This window comes from Triticum urartu, chromosome 5 (assembly GCF_003073215.2).
Source record: "Triticum urartu cultivar G1812 chromosome 5, Tu2.1, whole genome shotgun sequence".
NCBI lineage: Eukaryota > Viridiplantae > Streptophyta > Magnoliopsida > Poales > Poaceae > Triticum > Triticum urartu.
In genome coordinates, this window is record NC_053026.1 from 517,020,732 (window position 1) to 517,037,863 (window position 17,132).

At 47.5% G+C, this 17,132-nt stretch overlaps 1 protein-coding gene across 1 annotated transcript; it reads left to right on the plus strand.

The window, feature by feature from the left end:
- The first annotated feature begins 1,891 nt into the window (after positions 1 to 1,891).
- On the plus strand, positions 1,892 to 3,633 carry LOC125556519 (putrescine hydroxycinnamoyltransferase-like). The gene has a single exon (XM_048719237.1). The coding sequence runs from the start codon at positions 2,070 to 2,072 to the stop codon at positions 3,387 to 3,389; it is 1,320 nt and encodes a 439-aa protein (XP_048575194.1). The 5' UTR covers positions 1,892 to 2,069; the 3' UTR covers positions 3,390 to 3,633.
- The last annotated feature ends 13,499 nt before the right edge of the window (positions 3,634 to 17,132 follow it).

A 17,132-nucleotide genomic window follows, 5' to 3' on the forward strand; every position in this document is an offset into this window, starting at 1 on the left:
GGAGCACCAGCGTCTGTGTCCATCGCGGGGAGCTGCGTACACCGTCGCCCCACCGCCCCGACGGAGCACCAGCCTTTATTTGAATCGACGTGGTCGCTGCTCGCTGTCCGCTACAACGAGTTTCTGCAACAAGGTCTCTGTTGCAGAAAAAATTGTAATAGACCCTGCTGCAAAAAAATTGCAAAAACCGCAACAAGACATCTGTTGCAAAAATAATTTGCAACTTCACATATGTTACAAAAAATTCCGCAACATAAGCCGTGTTACAGAAAATTTTCGCAACACGACATGTGTTGCAATGGTGGAAGATGACCCCCGGCTGCTCAATCGCCAGATCAGATGGCTCGCTAGGTGGCAGATCTTTTAAAAAGATCTGCAAGCCGACACGTAGCAGTGCCCTCTTGGCTTCTACCGGCAGATCGCACGCGAGCATCCGACGGCTCGTCTATAGGACACGTGTCCCAGGGAGCGGTCGTTTTTCTTTCTTTTAGTCAACGTGGGCACGGCTCGCTACTCGCTACTTAATGTCCACTACGACGAGTTTCTGCAGCAAGGCCTCTGTTGCAGTAAAAACTGCAACAAGACCTCTGTTTCAGGAAAACTAAATTCACAGTGAAACCTTTGTTGCAAAAAAACTAAATTGCAACAAGACCTTTGTTGCAAAAGAATGAAACAAGACCTCTAAAAAAACTAAATTGCAACAAGACCTCTCTTGCAAAAAAAATTGCAACATGACTCGTGTTGCAGAAATTTCCCGCAACATGAACTATGTTGCAATGATAAAAGGGTGACGTCAGTAGCTCATTTCGTCGGATCCGTTTGCAATTTCTTTTCTGAAACAATGCCTCTGTTGCCTGGAAAACTGTAACAGAGCTTTTGTTGCAAAAACCTATTATTTTACAACAGGCCCTCTATTGCAAAAAAATAATCTATAACTTGATCTATGTTGCAAAAAGTTCCATAACATGACCCATGTTGCAGAAATTTTTCGCAACACCACCTGTGTTCCAATAATAGAGGATGATGCTCAGTCACTAAATCTGCCTGATCCCACGGCTTGCGAGGCAGCGGATCTTTTAAAAAGATCCGCCGGCCGACGCGTAGCGTTACCCATTTTTTAAGCCGCCAAAAGAACTAGCCCTAGGTTTGATGGATTATTCCCCTGTTTCACCAAACAAATGGATGGTTGTAAGATTAACAAAAGTTTATACCTCTAGCAAGATCACATCATACTAGTATTGTATTTACAAAAAGCGAGAGAGGAGTAGGACTCTCGGATCTAAATTTCATCGTGTAGATCCTATAGGATTACTATTTTTTTATGCGGGAATGTAGCATTTTACTCTACGTATATACTCCCAGTAAGTTGTCCCGTTCTGCAGAATAGGTCAGTGTATGTGCAGCTGTACACTGCACGTAATATAGTTTACATTAACAAAGTGAGACGAGGTAGACTGACCGTGTCGATGTGTTAGTCGGTGACCACGACACTCCCCGATTGATAATTACCGTGTCAAGATCCGACGGAAATAAGCTACTGCGCCGCACAACAGGACCCCGTCCCCATGCCATGATTGGTTAAGCCAATTATTCTTTTTTGGATTAGATTGAATTGCTTATCACATATGTCACGTGGTAAGCCAATCAGTTTTGCTAAGTCTTAATCGACATAAACTTGGTTATGTCTCAGTCGATGTTATATTCGTAAAATCATACATTAAGATCCGTGTAAAATTTTCTTTACATATTTTTTATTTTTATTTTTTAATACATACAAGCCCACCGACTAATGCAACGATCGGCTAAACCACCTACCCCCCTTCCCGTTAACGTTCCCGCGCTGTCTATATATAACCGCGCTCCGGGCATGTAAGCAGAGCAGTGCCAGTGTCTGCTTGCCCCCCTTCGATCTATTAGATCGCCTTCTTCCTCCATCGTAAGTGCACTGCCGGTATCTAGAATTCTAGATCGAGCACTCAAGACATCAACAACAAAACCATATATACATCGATCATATATATACTTGGTAAAGAAAGAGTAAGCTACCTTTTGCTAGCTAGCCGGTGATCATGGAGGTGAAGGTGCTGAGCTCCAAGATCGTCAAGCCACGGTACGCCGAGGGCGCGCCGCGGCCGGACACCACTGAGCACGTCCCGTCCTCGGTGTTCGACAAGATCACGTACCACATCCAGATGGCCATCATCTATGCCTTCCAGGCGCCGGCGCCCTCCACTGAGGACATCGAGCGCGGCCTCGCCCAAGTGCTGTCCGTCTATCGCCTCTTCGCTGGTCAGGTCTGCGCGGGCCCGGATGGCGCGCTGGGCGTGCTGCTCAACGATCACGGCGCGCGGCTCGTGGAGGCGCGCGTGGACGGGGCCACGCTGGTCGACTTCGCGCCGCCCAAGCCCTCGCCTGTGGTGTTGCAGCTGCACCCGGACCTGGAGGGCGACGTGGAGGAGGTGGTGCAGGTGCAGCTGACGCGCTTCGCCTGCGGCTCGCTGGCCGTCGGGTTCTCGGCCAACCATGCCGTCGCTGATGGCCATGCCACCAGCGACTTCCTCGTCGCGTGGGGCCGCGCCACGCGAGGGCTGGACATCTCCGCCCCGTCGCCGCCGCCCCACAACCACCCCGACCTCTTCCCGCCCCGCGACCCGCCGATCGTCGAGTTTGAGCATCGGGGCGTCGAGTACTATCGGCCGACGCCCAGCAACCCCAAGCAGGGCGAGAGTGGGCACCACGGCGCCGACAACGTGATCATCCACAAGGCGCACTTCACCAAGGACTTCATCGCCGGGCTGCGCGCCAAGGCGTCGGAGGGGCGCGGCAGGCCGTTCAGCCGCTTCGAGACCACGCTCGCACACCTGTGGCGCACTATGACGCTCGCGCGTGGGCTCAGCCCCGAGGAGACCTCCACCATCCGCATCTCCGTGGACGGGCGGCGGCGCCTTTCCGCCCCACCGGGGTACTTCGGCAACCTGGTGCTCTGGGCGTTCCCGCGCACCACGGTGGGGGACCTGCTGAGCCGGCCGCTGAAGCACGCGGCGCAGACGATCCACGACGCGGTGGCCCGCCTCGACGGCGCATACTTCCAGTCGCTGGTGGACTTCGCGAGCTCCGGCGCCGTGGAACGGGAGGGGCTGGAGAAGACGGCGGTGCTGAAGGACGTGCTGTGCCCGGACCTGGAGGTGGACAGCTGGCTGACGTTCCCGTTCTACGAGCTGGACTTCGGCGCCGGCAGCCCGAGCTACTTCATGCCGTCCTACTTCCCCACGGAGGGGATGCTGTTTCTGGTGCCGTCCTACCTCGGCGACGGCAGTGTCGATGCCTTCGTCCCCGTCTTTGAGCACAACCTGGAGGCCTTCAAGCAGTGCTGCTACTCCATGGACTAAAGATCAGCTAATCATCAAGCAGCAAGCCAGCGTGCGGCTACATATTACTGTATTATTGAGTGATTAAATCAGCGATTTGAGCTTAATCATCTCGCTTGCAATTGCGTGCGTGCGTGCATGCATGCATGTAATTATTATCTCTGCTTACCTCCGTGTATCTATCGTATCACGTGTATATGTATTTGATTATTTTTAGGGAAGTATATATGTATTTGATGTACATGCATTTGTTGTTATTCGTAATGCACGGTATATATGTTATGTACTTTTGCTTCGTCCTGTGCTGTGTTTTGGTTGCTGTTTCTTTTCCATTTGTGATTGATTTGACATGATTGATCACCCCCCTCGATCATGGACGGATTTTCCGTTCTTTTCTGTACTGTCCTATGTTGCTTCTGTTGTCGCGTACTGTAGCCTAGCCATGGGAATCAAATGTCGTGTTAGATGTCCAAAATGATCGACCTTTTTGCTTTGCAGTGGGTACGGAACAAGACATCACGGTCCACTTTTCTTGTGTTTTCTTGCATGAGATGGGACAGAGGATCGTCTGAATTCTCGGGACGATGATAGCATTTTCTATTTTCTCCTTGTCCAATCAATTTAAAAAGGCTCTGAATGCTCCTAGGTTTGTTCCCATTGGGAATTCTCTGGCTGTGGCATCTGATATGCGAACCCCTGTGATTATGAGCAACGAGTAGGAGAAAGTACGCGCAGCCGAATCACAACCAAAATCTTGTGCAAATTGATCGTGTTTGGAAGTTTCCAAAAATTCTCAAAGGAAAAACATTGCATGCTAGTGCTGTTTTGTAGACATGTGGAATTAAAAGTTCAAACTCATAAGTATTCATTTGGAAGACAAGAAAAAAAAATCGTGCATGAGAAGTGATGTTGTTTTGCGCGTCACTATCCATTCTTATTTTGGTTTTTCAAACTTCCTGAACTAATTTAGTTTGACCTAGAAAATTTGTATGTTCGTTAAACATCTTGTATTTTTTAGATTTTTCTAGAAACCTTGAAACATAGTTTCTTCTCGTTTTCATCGGTTTCTATGTATACTTGATTCCCATTGGATATTTTCTCACTAAGTATCGCGGCTAGCGCGTTTATTCAGAGTCAAGGAATTCAAGACATTAATCAATCAATCAAATCGCTGCACCGTTGCAAATCCCCCACGCTCTTGTTGAAATTGGATATCGCCAGCGCGTTCGATTCAATATCATGGCCATTCTTGATTCAAGTTTTGTAGAAAATACGTTTCAGGCCTTGTTGGTGTTCATGGATTGTTTTATGCTTATCTTCGGCCAACACCAAGGTATTAATGGTCATTCGGATCCAATAATAGGGCTTGCTAGATGGTCGAGGAGGGGGCCCCCTCTCCCCTTCTCTTCCTCTTGATTATGGATGTGCTCAGCTCCATTGTGTCAAAGGCCGAGGAGTCCGGGGTCTTTGCGAGCCTTGCTCGCTAGGGAGTGAATCACGGTTTATCCTTTTCCGCGGACGATGGAACACTCTTTATCGAACTAGTAAAGGAGGAATTGTTCGTGCATCACAAACTTCTAAAGTTGTTTGGCCAGAGTTCTGGACTCAAAGCAAATATGGATAAAATCTCTCTCCCTGATTCGATGTAATGAAGTGAACTTACACGCATTGGCGGCCGTCTCTCCCTGTCATGTAAACCCTTTACCTTGCACTTATTTGGGTCTCCCCCTCTCTTCCTCCCCTCTGTCCAATGGGAACTACAACTGCTCATCAACAAGGCTGCAGGAAGGCTTGGCACTTGGCAAACTTCTTTGTTGTATATCAGCGGCAAGGTTGTTCTTATCAAGGCCGCGCTATCTACTATTGTGGTTTATTACATGCTTTCCCTGGACCTGCCCCCATGGCCGTTCAACTGCCTCCCACAAATATCCTTGCTTAAGAATCATACTTATGAGTTGGTGAATTTTCCCAAGGGCAAGAAATTATTTGAAGAGCAAGTGGGTCTACAAAGTCAAGCAAGAAGAGCACACATCACATCCATGGTGCAAGGCCATGCTAGTTGTACAAGGATTCGGCCAGAGAAATGCCTTGACTACAATGAGATATTTTCTTTGGTTGTGAACATGACATCCATTAGAGTAATCCTTGGCATGGCAGCAAGTCTCAGCTTGGAGGTTAGGCAAATGGATGTGAAGATGACATTCCTTCTTGGTGAGTTGGAAGAACAAGGATACATGGAGCATCCTGAGGGGTTTCTTGTGAAAGGCAAGGTTTCTTGTGAAAGGCAAACAAGACTATGTGTGCGAGTTAAAGAAAAGTCTATATGGCCTAAAACAGGCACCAAGACAATGGTACATGAAGTTTCAAACTATCATGGGGGAGTAAGGCTACAAGAAGGGTAGATAAGAACATTATGTGTTTATTCAGAGGTTCTCAGTGTTGGAAATATTCCCTAAAGGCAATAATGTTGTATTATTATATTTCCATTTTCATAATTAAGAATTTATGTTTGATGTTATAACTGCTATGATCACGGAATATGTGATTCAGTGGAAAACTCATATACATGTGTGGAATGATAAACGGTAAAGAATAGGTTCCAAATCTTGCCTCTAAGACTGGCTCAAGTGTTGTTGGTGATCAAGTTTTCTAGATCTTATGATATCATTAAGTATATGATATATAGTCCTAAAACAACATTGAGAGTACGACATTAGAAAAATGATCATACTGAATCGACCCAAACTTGTTTGTTATACTTTGAGATAATACCGTCTGAAATCAATTGTTATAACACGAGTGTTAACATGTGTTTTAGTTTCTTAGACCATGAGAGTATCACAATCACTTCTTACGAACTTTGGGGTTGCTCAAACGGCATCTGTGAGACTGTAACACAGTGATCATAACAACAACTTACAGGTTCATCGGAAAGTTTCACAAGGGACTAGATAGCTCGAGAGTGGGATTTGTTCCTCCGGTGATGGAGAGATATTCTTAGGGCCCTCACGGTGTGACGGCATCCATCATTGTCTGGCTGGACACAGGTGACTATTTTCACGAGGATGTTAGAACATATCAACGAGAAAGAAGTACAAAACCGATAACGAGGATAATAGTATAATGAGCATGTGGATGACTCAAGAGGATACCGACACTCCTCGGTTTTGTAAAGTATCGTGAAGCAAAGGGAACATCACATGTTAACCAAAGGTTCACTGGAATATCATTTGTGTAATCATAGGAATCTATATGGACGTCCACGGTTCCGGTATCATTCATTGAACGATGGGGTTTCGTTCATGTCTACAGTTTACCGAACTTACATGGTCACAAGCTTATGGTAATCATGATCTGCTGAGTGTTAGTAGAACGATAGTATCTCGGATTAATTTGTGGAATTTTTTCATTAATATTAGAAATAGTTTCAAGAGGAACCAGAAGCATTCTCATGTCATCGGAAGGATTTCAGAATTTATTGGGCAATACCGAGTATTCCCGATAAATAATATATAGGTGGAAAATATTTCCGGTGATGTTAAATTAATAATAAAAGGCTCTAGTAATTGTTATGAGGCTTTTATATTTAATTTAACTAGCAAAGTGGTCCGCTCGATGCGCATGCTAAAATTTTATAATTTTAATAATATGACCAAATGTTTTGCTCGTCTAAAGAGAAATCGGAAATTATGCATGTTGTACCAATTGTAATTTCTATGATCAGTCTTGTTGCTAAAATTATATTTGTGTAATTTCCCTGTCATTTTTACCATGTCGCATTGTCATATTTTTTATTTGAAAAAATATTTTATAGTTTGATTGTTTTCATGTAGGCATATGTAAATTTGCTAACACGTGCAAGATTGACATATTCTTATTTTAATGATTTTTGTTGTAAGTGATTTATTTTGAACTTGGTCTATGAATTTATAGAGCATTTATATATACTATATATGCATTAAAATGTAATTTTGTGTTAGGTATTAGTTTACATTATCATTTGATTTAGTTGATTTAAGACACGTACAATAAGGATTGATGTTGGCTCATATATTTATCTAAGCAAAGTTTGACATAACTATCTACTCTCTAGAATAAAAACATCGTTCATACTACTTGCCTAAAAGAACATTGACCACTCTACTATGTACAGAACACCAATGCTTTCATGGGTCGCACCAGGATGATCCTTCACTTCCCCTTTTCTTGAGTCTTCTGGTCTTCTTATTAGCTCCCAACCATGAAAGTTGACAATCCAAATTGGATATACAGCTTGAAAGCACCAGGATGATCCTTCACTTTCCCCTTTCTTTAGTCTTCTTCTCTTCTTATTAGCTCCCTTTCATGCAAGTAGCCGATCCAGTCGGATCCAGAGCTTGGGAGCATCACTCAAAAGGTCCCCTAGTTTTCCATTTTTGGTGGCCCTTACTTTCACATAGTCTGCGGCTCGGGTCAGGTGTATAGCCATGGGTTGGCCTTCTATGGCGACTTGTTAGGAAAATAATCCGCAATTTTCAATCCATTCTGTTTACTCTCACCTTCAATATTCTATCAGGTTTTGGGAGATGTGGAATCGTATCAACCTCCTCATGTAGTTTAGGTATCTTCTTTGTTAAGTTTGTGTGTTCTTCATCGTGACAACATCTAGATGGTTGAGATGGTGTCTAATGGAATAAGGTCTTGTGGCTACATCAATGTAATATTGTGGCTATTGTGGTCTACTCTATTGGTTACCATGACTTGTCATATCATGTTTCACAAATGTGAGGGTGCTGTCTTTAGTGCGTTGAAAGTTTTCAAGTAATGTTTTTGGTGTTTCGCAAAAATAATATTACATGATGGGAAGTAAAATTATTTTGCCAAATGTAATATCACTTCTGCCACATCTTTAATAATAAATATGTGTGCAAATAAGTATTATGACATTTCTAGAAAGACCATTTGTGTCAATATTGCATTCGAGTCGAACACACGTGATATTACATAGTGAGCTCGCTAGTAGTTTTTACGTGATGTTAAGTCACTAGAGATAAAGTTTAGATTTTAGGTCACTGTTTGTTAGTATACAATTATTAAATTATGTGTTTTGAGGTCTGAACAATAATTAAGGCCCACCCGAGCATTAACATAACCAAAAATAGCTTTTCCAGGCAATAGTCATATGTACTTATGAAGATCTACTAACTATCATCAAACAGTATAATTAGGTTACAATGAAAGCAACTGCCACAAGAGATGTATGCTTGTGATTTATTAAAATACTAAGGATCAAACAAATGAATGGTAGGCTAATGTTGTGCACATGACAAATGCACATATAAGTTGTGGTACCATAATAATAATCTTTGACATATCAATTAGTTATCGGTTATAGTGGCTTAGTATGTTGCTTTATTGTTTATCTTCTAGCCCAGTTACCTTTTTTTGGTTGATCATGTGAGATTTTAATATAATGAGTGGTTGGTGAACATGTGTGAGTCATTATACTAAAATCATAGACATACAAAAATGTAAGATTGTATTAATATTTGTCCAAATAAGTAATGAAGCGAATAGAAAAATGACTTTAAATATGTTGGCATAGATCAACAAAACATCAATAAGTTTTATTTCCCTTGGATAAGTCTTTATTCCTCTCATTTAATCCCTCCATTATGAAATAAGTGATGTTTTATGCATGCTCCGAAGTTCCAAATATGAAAGCTACTATTTTAAATGAGTATGCGACAAAATAATAGGAAATATTTCTCAAAGGGGAATTAGTACTTACATTAATCAGTTATGTTATTTCATTGCTATATTGATATGCAATAGTCAAAGTTAAGCAAGTTTAAGTGAAATCTTTCTACATATCATCAAAATATTGAACGAATGCCAAATTCGGATGATTACTTGTGACAAGACTTCTTTAATGTCCTCAAGAATAAAAGTAACCACTCACAAATCATATTCATGTTCAGGATCAGAGGGGTATTGAATATCATTAAGGATCTGAACATATAGTCTTCCACCAAATAAACCAACTAGCATTAACTACAAGATGTAATCAACACTACTAGCAACCCACAGGTACCAATCTAAGGTTTTAAGACAAAGATTGAATACAAGAGATGAATTAGGGTCTGAGATGAGATGGTGCTAGTGAAGATGTTGATGAAATTGGTCCTCCCACGACGAGAGGATCATTGGTGGTGACGGTGGCTTTGATTTCCCACTCCTGGAGGGAAGTTTCCTCGACGGAATTGCTCCGCCGGATTGCCAAAGTGCTCCTGCCCAGGTTTAGCCTCGAGACGGCGGCGCTTTGTCCTGAAACCTTCCTTCTCATTATTTCTAGGTCAAATGGCACCATATAGGAGAAGATGGGTCCCGGAGGCCTGCCAGGGCCGCCACAAGCTCGTGGGTGCGCCCAGGGGGTAGGGCGCACCCCCCAGGCTTGTGGCTGCCTGGTGGGTCCCTCTCTGGTATTTCTTTTGAAAGATCGTGGATGTCGCCTAGAGGTGGGTGAATAAGCGCTTTAAAATAATTACGGTTTAGGCTTGAACAAATGCGGAATAAACCTAGCGGTTAATTTGTCAAGCACCAAACCTACAACAACCAGGCTCACCTATGTGCACCAACAACTTATGCTAAGAAATATGAACTACTAGGTGATAGCAAGATATATGACAAGAAACAATATGGCTATCACAAAGTAAAGTGCATAAGGGCTCGTGTAGGAGATAACTGAGGCACGTGGAGACGACGATGTATCCCGAAGTTCACACCCTTGCGGATGATAATCTCCGTTTGGAGCGGTGTGGAGGCACAATGCTTCCCAAGAAGCCACTAGGGCCACCGTAATCTCCTCACGCCCTCGCACAATGCAAGATGCTGTGATTCCACTAAGGGACCCCTGAGGGCGATCACCGAACCTGTACAAATGGAAACCCTTGGGGGCAGTCACCGAACCCGTACACTTTGGCAACCCTTGGGGGCGGTCACCGGAACCCGTCAAATTGCTCGGGGCGATCTCCACAACCTAATTGAAGACCCCGACGCTTTCTCGGAGCTTTACACCACAATGATTGAGCTCTGAACACCACCAACCGTCTAGGGCGCCCAAGCACCCAAGAGGAACAAGCTCAAGGGTACCAAGCGCCCAAGAGTAATAAGCTTCTCAACTTGTAACTTCCACGTATCACCGTGGAGAACTCAAACCGATGCGACATAATGCAATGGCAAGGCACACGGAGTGCCCAAGTCCTTCTCTCTCAAATCCCACCGAAGCAACTAATGCTAGGGAGGAAAATGAGAGGAAGAACAAGAAAGAGAACACCAAGAACTCCAAGATCTAGATCCAAGGGGTTCCCCTCACATAGAGGAGAAAGTGATTGATGGAAATGTGGATCTAGATCTCCTCTCTCTTTTCCCTCGAAAACTAGCAAGAATCCATGGAGGGATTGAGAGTTAGCAAGCTCGAAGAAGGTCAACAATGGAGGAAGAACACGAGCTCAAAAGATAAGGTTGAATGGGGAAGAAGACCCCTTTTTATAGGAGCTCCCGAATCCAACCGTTATGTGCTCAGTCCGCGCACGAGCGGTACCTACCGCCCGGGCGGTAGAACATGGAGAGCGGAGCAAAACAGAGGGCGAGGCAGAGCCGTATGAGCGGCACTACCGCTGGAGCCAGCAGTACTACCGTAGGACGCAGCGGTACTGCCGCTTGGCACAGCGGTACTACCGCTGGGACCGCGCATAGCGCCTACCATGAGCACAGGGAGAAGGAACAGGGAGGAGGGCTGTCGATGTCAAAACCGGCGGATCTCAGGTAGGGGGTCCCGAACTGTGTGTCTAGGCCGGATGGTAACAGGAGGCAGGGGACACGATGTTTTACCCAGGTTCGGGCCCTCTTGATGGAGGTAAAACCCTACGTCCTGCTTGATTAATATTGATGATATGGGTAGTACAAGAGTAGATCTACCACGAGATCAGAGAGGCTAAACCCTATAAGCTAGCCTATGGTATGATTGTTGTTCGTCCTATGGACAAAAACCCTCCGGTTTATATAGACACCGGAGAGGGCTAGGGTTACACAGAGTCGGTTACAATGGTAGGAGATCTACATATCCGTATCGCCAAGCTTGCCTTCCACGCCAAGGAAAGTCCCTTCCGGACACGGGACAAAGTCTTCAATCTTGTATCTTCATAGTCCAGGAGTCCGGCTGAAGGTATAGTCCGGCTATCCGGACACCCCCTAATCCGGGACTCCCTCAGTAGCCCCTGAACCAGGCTTCAATGACGACGAGTCCGGCGCGCAGATTGTCTTCGGCATTGCAAGGCGGGTTCCTCCTCCAAGTACTTCGTAGAAGATTTTGAACACAAAGGTAGTGTCCGGCTCTGCAAAATAAGTTTCCACATATTGCCATAGAGAGAATAATATTTACACAAATCTAATCTGCTGACGTATTTCGTAGCGTGACATCACACCACGACCAAGTCTTTATTCAAATCGTTTTACTGTCCCACCTCAGTGCGTTTAGCGAGGCGGTTTCCTTGGCATGTCTTGTCAAAGCAGAGATCGTGTCCCCTTATTCCAGGATTCTCATCAATACAGGCGTGGGTAACCCAACCGCGCCATTGATTACGGCGCTCGGGAGATAAGCGAGTTTTACCAGGCTGGTGGGGACGCATAGTCGCGTCTACCCATATAAGGGGATAAGGATCCACCTTTTCATACACGCCTTCTTCCTCCTTTGCCTATCCATTTCCGCGCACTCGAGCTCCAGCGCCCAAGTCCGCACACCCCACCTCAACCTTCTCCAGTCATGTCCGGAGCGGGAGGCAAGTGGATGGTCTCCTCCGTCACGGAGGGAAACATAAAAAAACTGAGAAAGGCCGGATACTTGTCTAACGACATTGCGCACCGGCTTCCCGAAGAGGGGCAGCTCATACCCACCCCTAGGCCCCATGAGAGGGTGGTGTTCCTCCCCCATTTCCTCCGCGGACTGGGCTTCCCTCTCCACCCATTTGTCCGGGGGCTCATGTTCTACTATGGCCTGGATTTCCACGATCTGGCCCCGAACTTTGTCCTCAACATCTCGGCGTTTATCGTCGTGTGCGAGGCCTTCCTCCACATCCGCCCCCATTTCGGCCTATGGCTCAAGACTTCCAATGTCAAGCCGAAGGTGGTGCGCAGCACCGAGGCAGAGTGCGGAGGCGCCATGGTAGGCAAGATGCCCAATGTCCTATGGCTCGAGGGCTCCTTCATGGAGACCCTAAAGGGGTGGCAATCGGGATGGTTTTACATCACCGAGCCACGCGACCCTGAATGGGTCGCAGCCCCCGAGTTCCGATCCGGACCCCCTACGCGGCTCACCTCCTGGAAAGATTCGGGCCTATCGTGGGGTAAAAAAAGGAGAGCTGACCGGACTCCAAACATGCGTCCAAACTCTGGTGGACAAGAAGCTCAAACTTGTCAACATAGTCCAGGTTATGCTCATCCGCCGGATCCTCCCGTGTCAACAACGGGCTTTCAACCTGTGGGAGTTCGACCCGGCGCAACACCGAACTCTGAGCAGGCTCTTCGACACGATGTACGAAGATGCATGGAAGGTGCTTTTCAAGGGCGCCAAGGCCCCCGCATCCGCTACCGAGGATCGCGGATTCAGCACGCAGCGTCACGCTCGTGCAATGAGCTGTCTTTACCTTTTACAGGGTATTAGTTTTTCATAGTTTGACTCCATGTGGGATCTAAGCTCCCTTATCTTTGACAGGATTGGCAGGAGACGTCCGGACAGATCAACTGTCTGGCTCCTTTGCCTGAAGGCCCAGCGGACGCTCACTTGGCGAGGCTGCTGGTACCGGCACCCTATGTGGTGCCGGAGAAGAAGGCCAAGAAGAAGGCCACGGGGACTCGAAAGAGTGCCCGGCGCCTGGCGGTGTCGGATTCATCATCCGACGACTCCAAGACGCACTCCTCCTGTGAAGACGAGGAGGAGGAAGAAGAGACCTCTCCCCCTCCAGCGGGGGAAGGGAAGAAAAGGAAGGCCACCCCAACTGGGGAGGCCGAAGGGTCAAGAAGGGGAAAACCCTTCCTCCGGACTACTCCACCAACGTCGACGATGGCGAAGGGGAGTGGCCACTCAGGGCCAAGCCCCTAGCGAAATCGTAAGTATCCGGATACCAGAGTGCTTCATAGTATTCCTCCATTGCACAACTTTTCCTTATGTCGAACATGTTTGTGCAGTCCACCCAAAGACCGGCTCGACGTGTCGTCGAGCGGTTCCCTGGATTCGTCGGATGTGAATTCGCTTCCGACGGCTACCTCCCCCCACCCTACGGACGACGCCGAGGTGCTGTCCCAACAGGTTCCAAGCCAGGAGGACGTGGTCCTGGAGGCGCCGCAAGGCGACCTCCCGGACTCCAGGCGCAAAGGGGATAAAACCTCCAAGGGCTCCGAGTCCGGCCTTGAGCCGAACACCGCGCCGGAACCTTCAACGGTTCCGGACTCCGGTAGGAAGCCTCCTTCCAAGAGGAGCAAGCCTACCGAGCCGGCGACCTCCGTCCAACCGGAGGCACCGGACAATTTGCAGGAGGTGCTTAACGGTGCCTCCATCGACGAGGAGCACCGCACTATTATGAGTGCGGTGATCCAGAAGGTTCAGTCCGCCAAGAGCGGACTGACTGAAGTCTGTGCCAGCCTTCTAACAGGCTTTGAGGTAAGTGAAGGATATGTAAAAATATTACCGCATAGACAGTAGCCCCTGATGCTCTGTTCGGCGTTCGGAAAGAAAAGCCGAATAGAGGATCTAATAACAGTCGCAGGAGTCTAACATAATCAAGTCAATATGCGTATGCAGGCTTCGCTGCTGGCCTCCGCCGCACTGACTGTGGAGGTGGATACGCTGAAGCAAAACCTCGCGCGGTCCGAGAACGAGCTCGGCCATGCCAAGAGGCAACTCGAGGAGAAGGAAGGTAAGTAATACCTTGCGCAAGTATATAGAGAAGATGTGGTTGCAAAAAATGACAGGATCAACGTGCTATTATAGGGGCCACGACCGAGGTGGCAACCCTTAAGCAAGCGCTGTCCGAGGCCGAAAACAGAGCGGCCGCGGAGCGCACAGAGAGAGGGAAGCAGGAGGCGCGGGTGGAGGAGGTGCAGAAAGAGCTCCAGGCTCTCGTGAAAAAACACGAGAGTTTGGAGCTTGATTCAAAGACGCAAGCGTCCGAGCTTGCGGCAGCCCTCAAAAGCGCGAAGTCTGCCAAGGCCGAAGCCCAGAAAGCCCTCCAAGAAATTGAAGCGATGAAGAAGATAGCGGCGGGTAAGGCATTCATTATGCAAAGCAAGCACATGAAAGTGAATTACTTGTTACTTACCCGAGTCCGGAGCTCTCCAGGAGCATTCGCAGATTTGCCCCGCAGTGCGTCTGATGCCGCCGCCTACTACCGATCCGATGAGGGGAGCTCGACGGAGAAGGTGTTCTGGTCTCAGTATGCTGAGGCCGAACACCTGGTGCCTTTGAGCGACCAGCTGAAGCAAATGGTCAAGCTCCACAAGGTGGCCGAATAGGCCATAAAGGGCCTCGTAGTTCAACTTTGGCCTAGAGAGGCTCTGCCTGGGAGCTACTTCGGGCTGGTGAGGCGGCTGGTGGATACCTGTCCACGACTTGAAGTAATCAAGCGCTCCGCCTGCATCGAAGGTGCCCGTAGGGCGCTTGCCCGTGCTAAAGTGCACTGGGGCAAGATGGATGCGGAGAAGCTGGTGAAGGACGGGCCGCCGCCGGGCAAGGAGCATCGCGTCCCGGAAGCGTATTATGAGGGCGTCCTGAAGGGTGCCCGCCTTATAGCGGATGAATGCTCCAAAGATGTAATTTTTGAGTAAACTCGCATTTGTGATCTTGTACGCTGAAAACTTGTTCATATGCGCTAAGAAACGCTTTTGAATTTAAAATATTACCTTCTGTGCGGCCGTTTATCAAATTTGAGAGATGGCGAGTCGTCGGCTTCTGCCCCCATGCCACGAGTGCTGGGGTGTTCGGGATAAACATGAGCGCTCTTTTTCCCATTCTTGGGTCCTTCGAGGGAGGCGCTGAACACAACGAACAAGGCAATCGGACTATAATGCTTGAACACTCTCACTTAGCCATAGAATTCTATAATTTTAAATTTCGGCGAAGCCCCTAGTGTTCGGAAGACCGAGTTCGGGGCGCTATCCACGCCTAGGCCGGACAAAGCCGACTCCTCGCTCTAAGCGGCATAAGTCTTTAGGGACTCAAAAACCTCTCGAACAGCGACCAGCTCTCGTCTCATCATGACGGTCAGTTTTAGCTTTCTCTACTGAGGTGCTTAGCCCAGCTCAACTGGGGCACAATCGCAGTAGTTCTCCTAGTGCTACATTAGCCGATATAAAGGAACGTAAGGTACCAAAACATAGGAGCCGGGCAAACCCAACTATTGACCCAAGACATGATTCGGAGCCGATGCATATAATGCTATAAGTTCGTGTGCCGCACTTGTGAAAGTGTTCAGACTTCTCACACTGTATTGTGGGGTACTTAAGCCCCTAGCGTATTGGCCATACCAAAGTGTATGGGTGCAACATGTCATTAATGAACATATATTCGTAAAAAAGGTAATGCAATAATAGATGAAAGCTATGCATTGTTTATTTTAAAAGGCTGCGATCAGAGCAGAACGATACAAATAGTCCAATAAGCAAAAGATGGGACTATTTAACATGTCCTTTCCAGGGGCGGGCTGCGGAATGGTATTTGAAACAGGTATACTGCTCGTTATAGAGACCACCTTAGAGTTCCATAGTGCGGCGTAGCTTTCTGCTTCCCTGGTTGTATCGTTTGTGCGGCAATTGTACTGCCGGACAAGCCTTCCGAAGAATGGAGTCCTGAAAATAAGAGAAAATTAAGAAATCAGCAGCCCCTAGTGCGGTTTAAGCCGCGTTTCGGGCGTGCCGTGATGGTGCCCCTCCCCCCATGCCCATGGTATTTCCAGAGTGTAGTTATGTACGCGCGACACTGGTTTCGCAAGTTCGCGAGGGCTAGGGTTGGGGCCGCATTGCTACGCTTGCTCGGAACGTGTCAGGCGGTCTTGTTGTAGGTTACTTCGGGCGCGCTTGACGGTGTCCAGACGTTTAGTGGCCGGACTGGAGAATTGCCTTGAGAGGCTGCTTTGTACTTCCGCTGCGATAGCCGCCGTATGCTCCTCCGTTCGGAGAGAGCGTTCGGTGTTTCCATTGACCATGATGACTCCTCGAGGGCCTGGCATCTTGAGCTTGAGGTATGCGTAGTGCGGCACCGCATTGAACTTAGCAAATGCGGTTTGCCCGAGCAGTGCGTGATAGCCACTGCGGAACGGGACTATGTCGAAGATTAACTCCTTGCTTCGGAAATTATCCGGAGATCCGAAGACCACTTCAAGTGTAACTGAGCCTGTACAGTTGGCCTCTACACCTGGTATGACGCCTTTAAAGGTCATTTTAGTGGGTTTAATCCTCGAGGGATCGATGCCCATTTTCCGCACTGTATCCTGGTAAAGCAGGTTAAGACTGCTGCCGCCATCCATAAGGACTCTAGTGAGGTGAAATCCGTCAATAATTGGGTCTAGAACCAATGCGGCGAATCCGCCATGACGGATGCTAGTGGGGTGGTCCCTTCAATCAAAAGTGATCGGGCAGGAAGACCATGGGTTGAACTTTGGGGCGACTGGCTCCATCGCGTATACGTCCCTTAGCGCATGCTTCCGCTCCCTCTTGGGGATGTGGGTTGCGTAT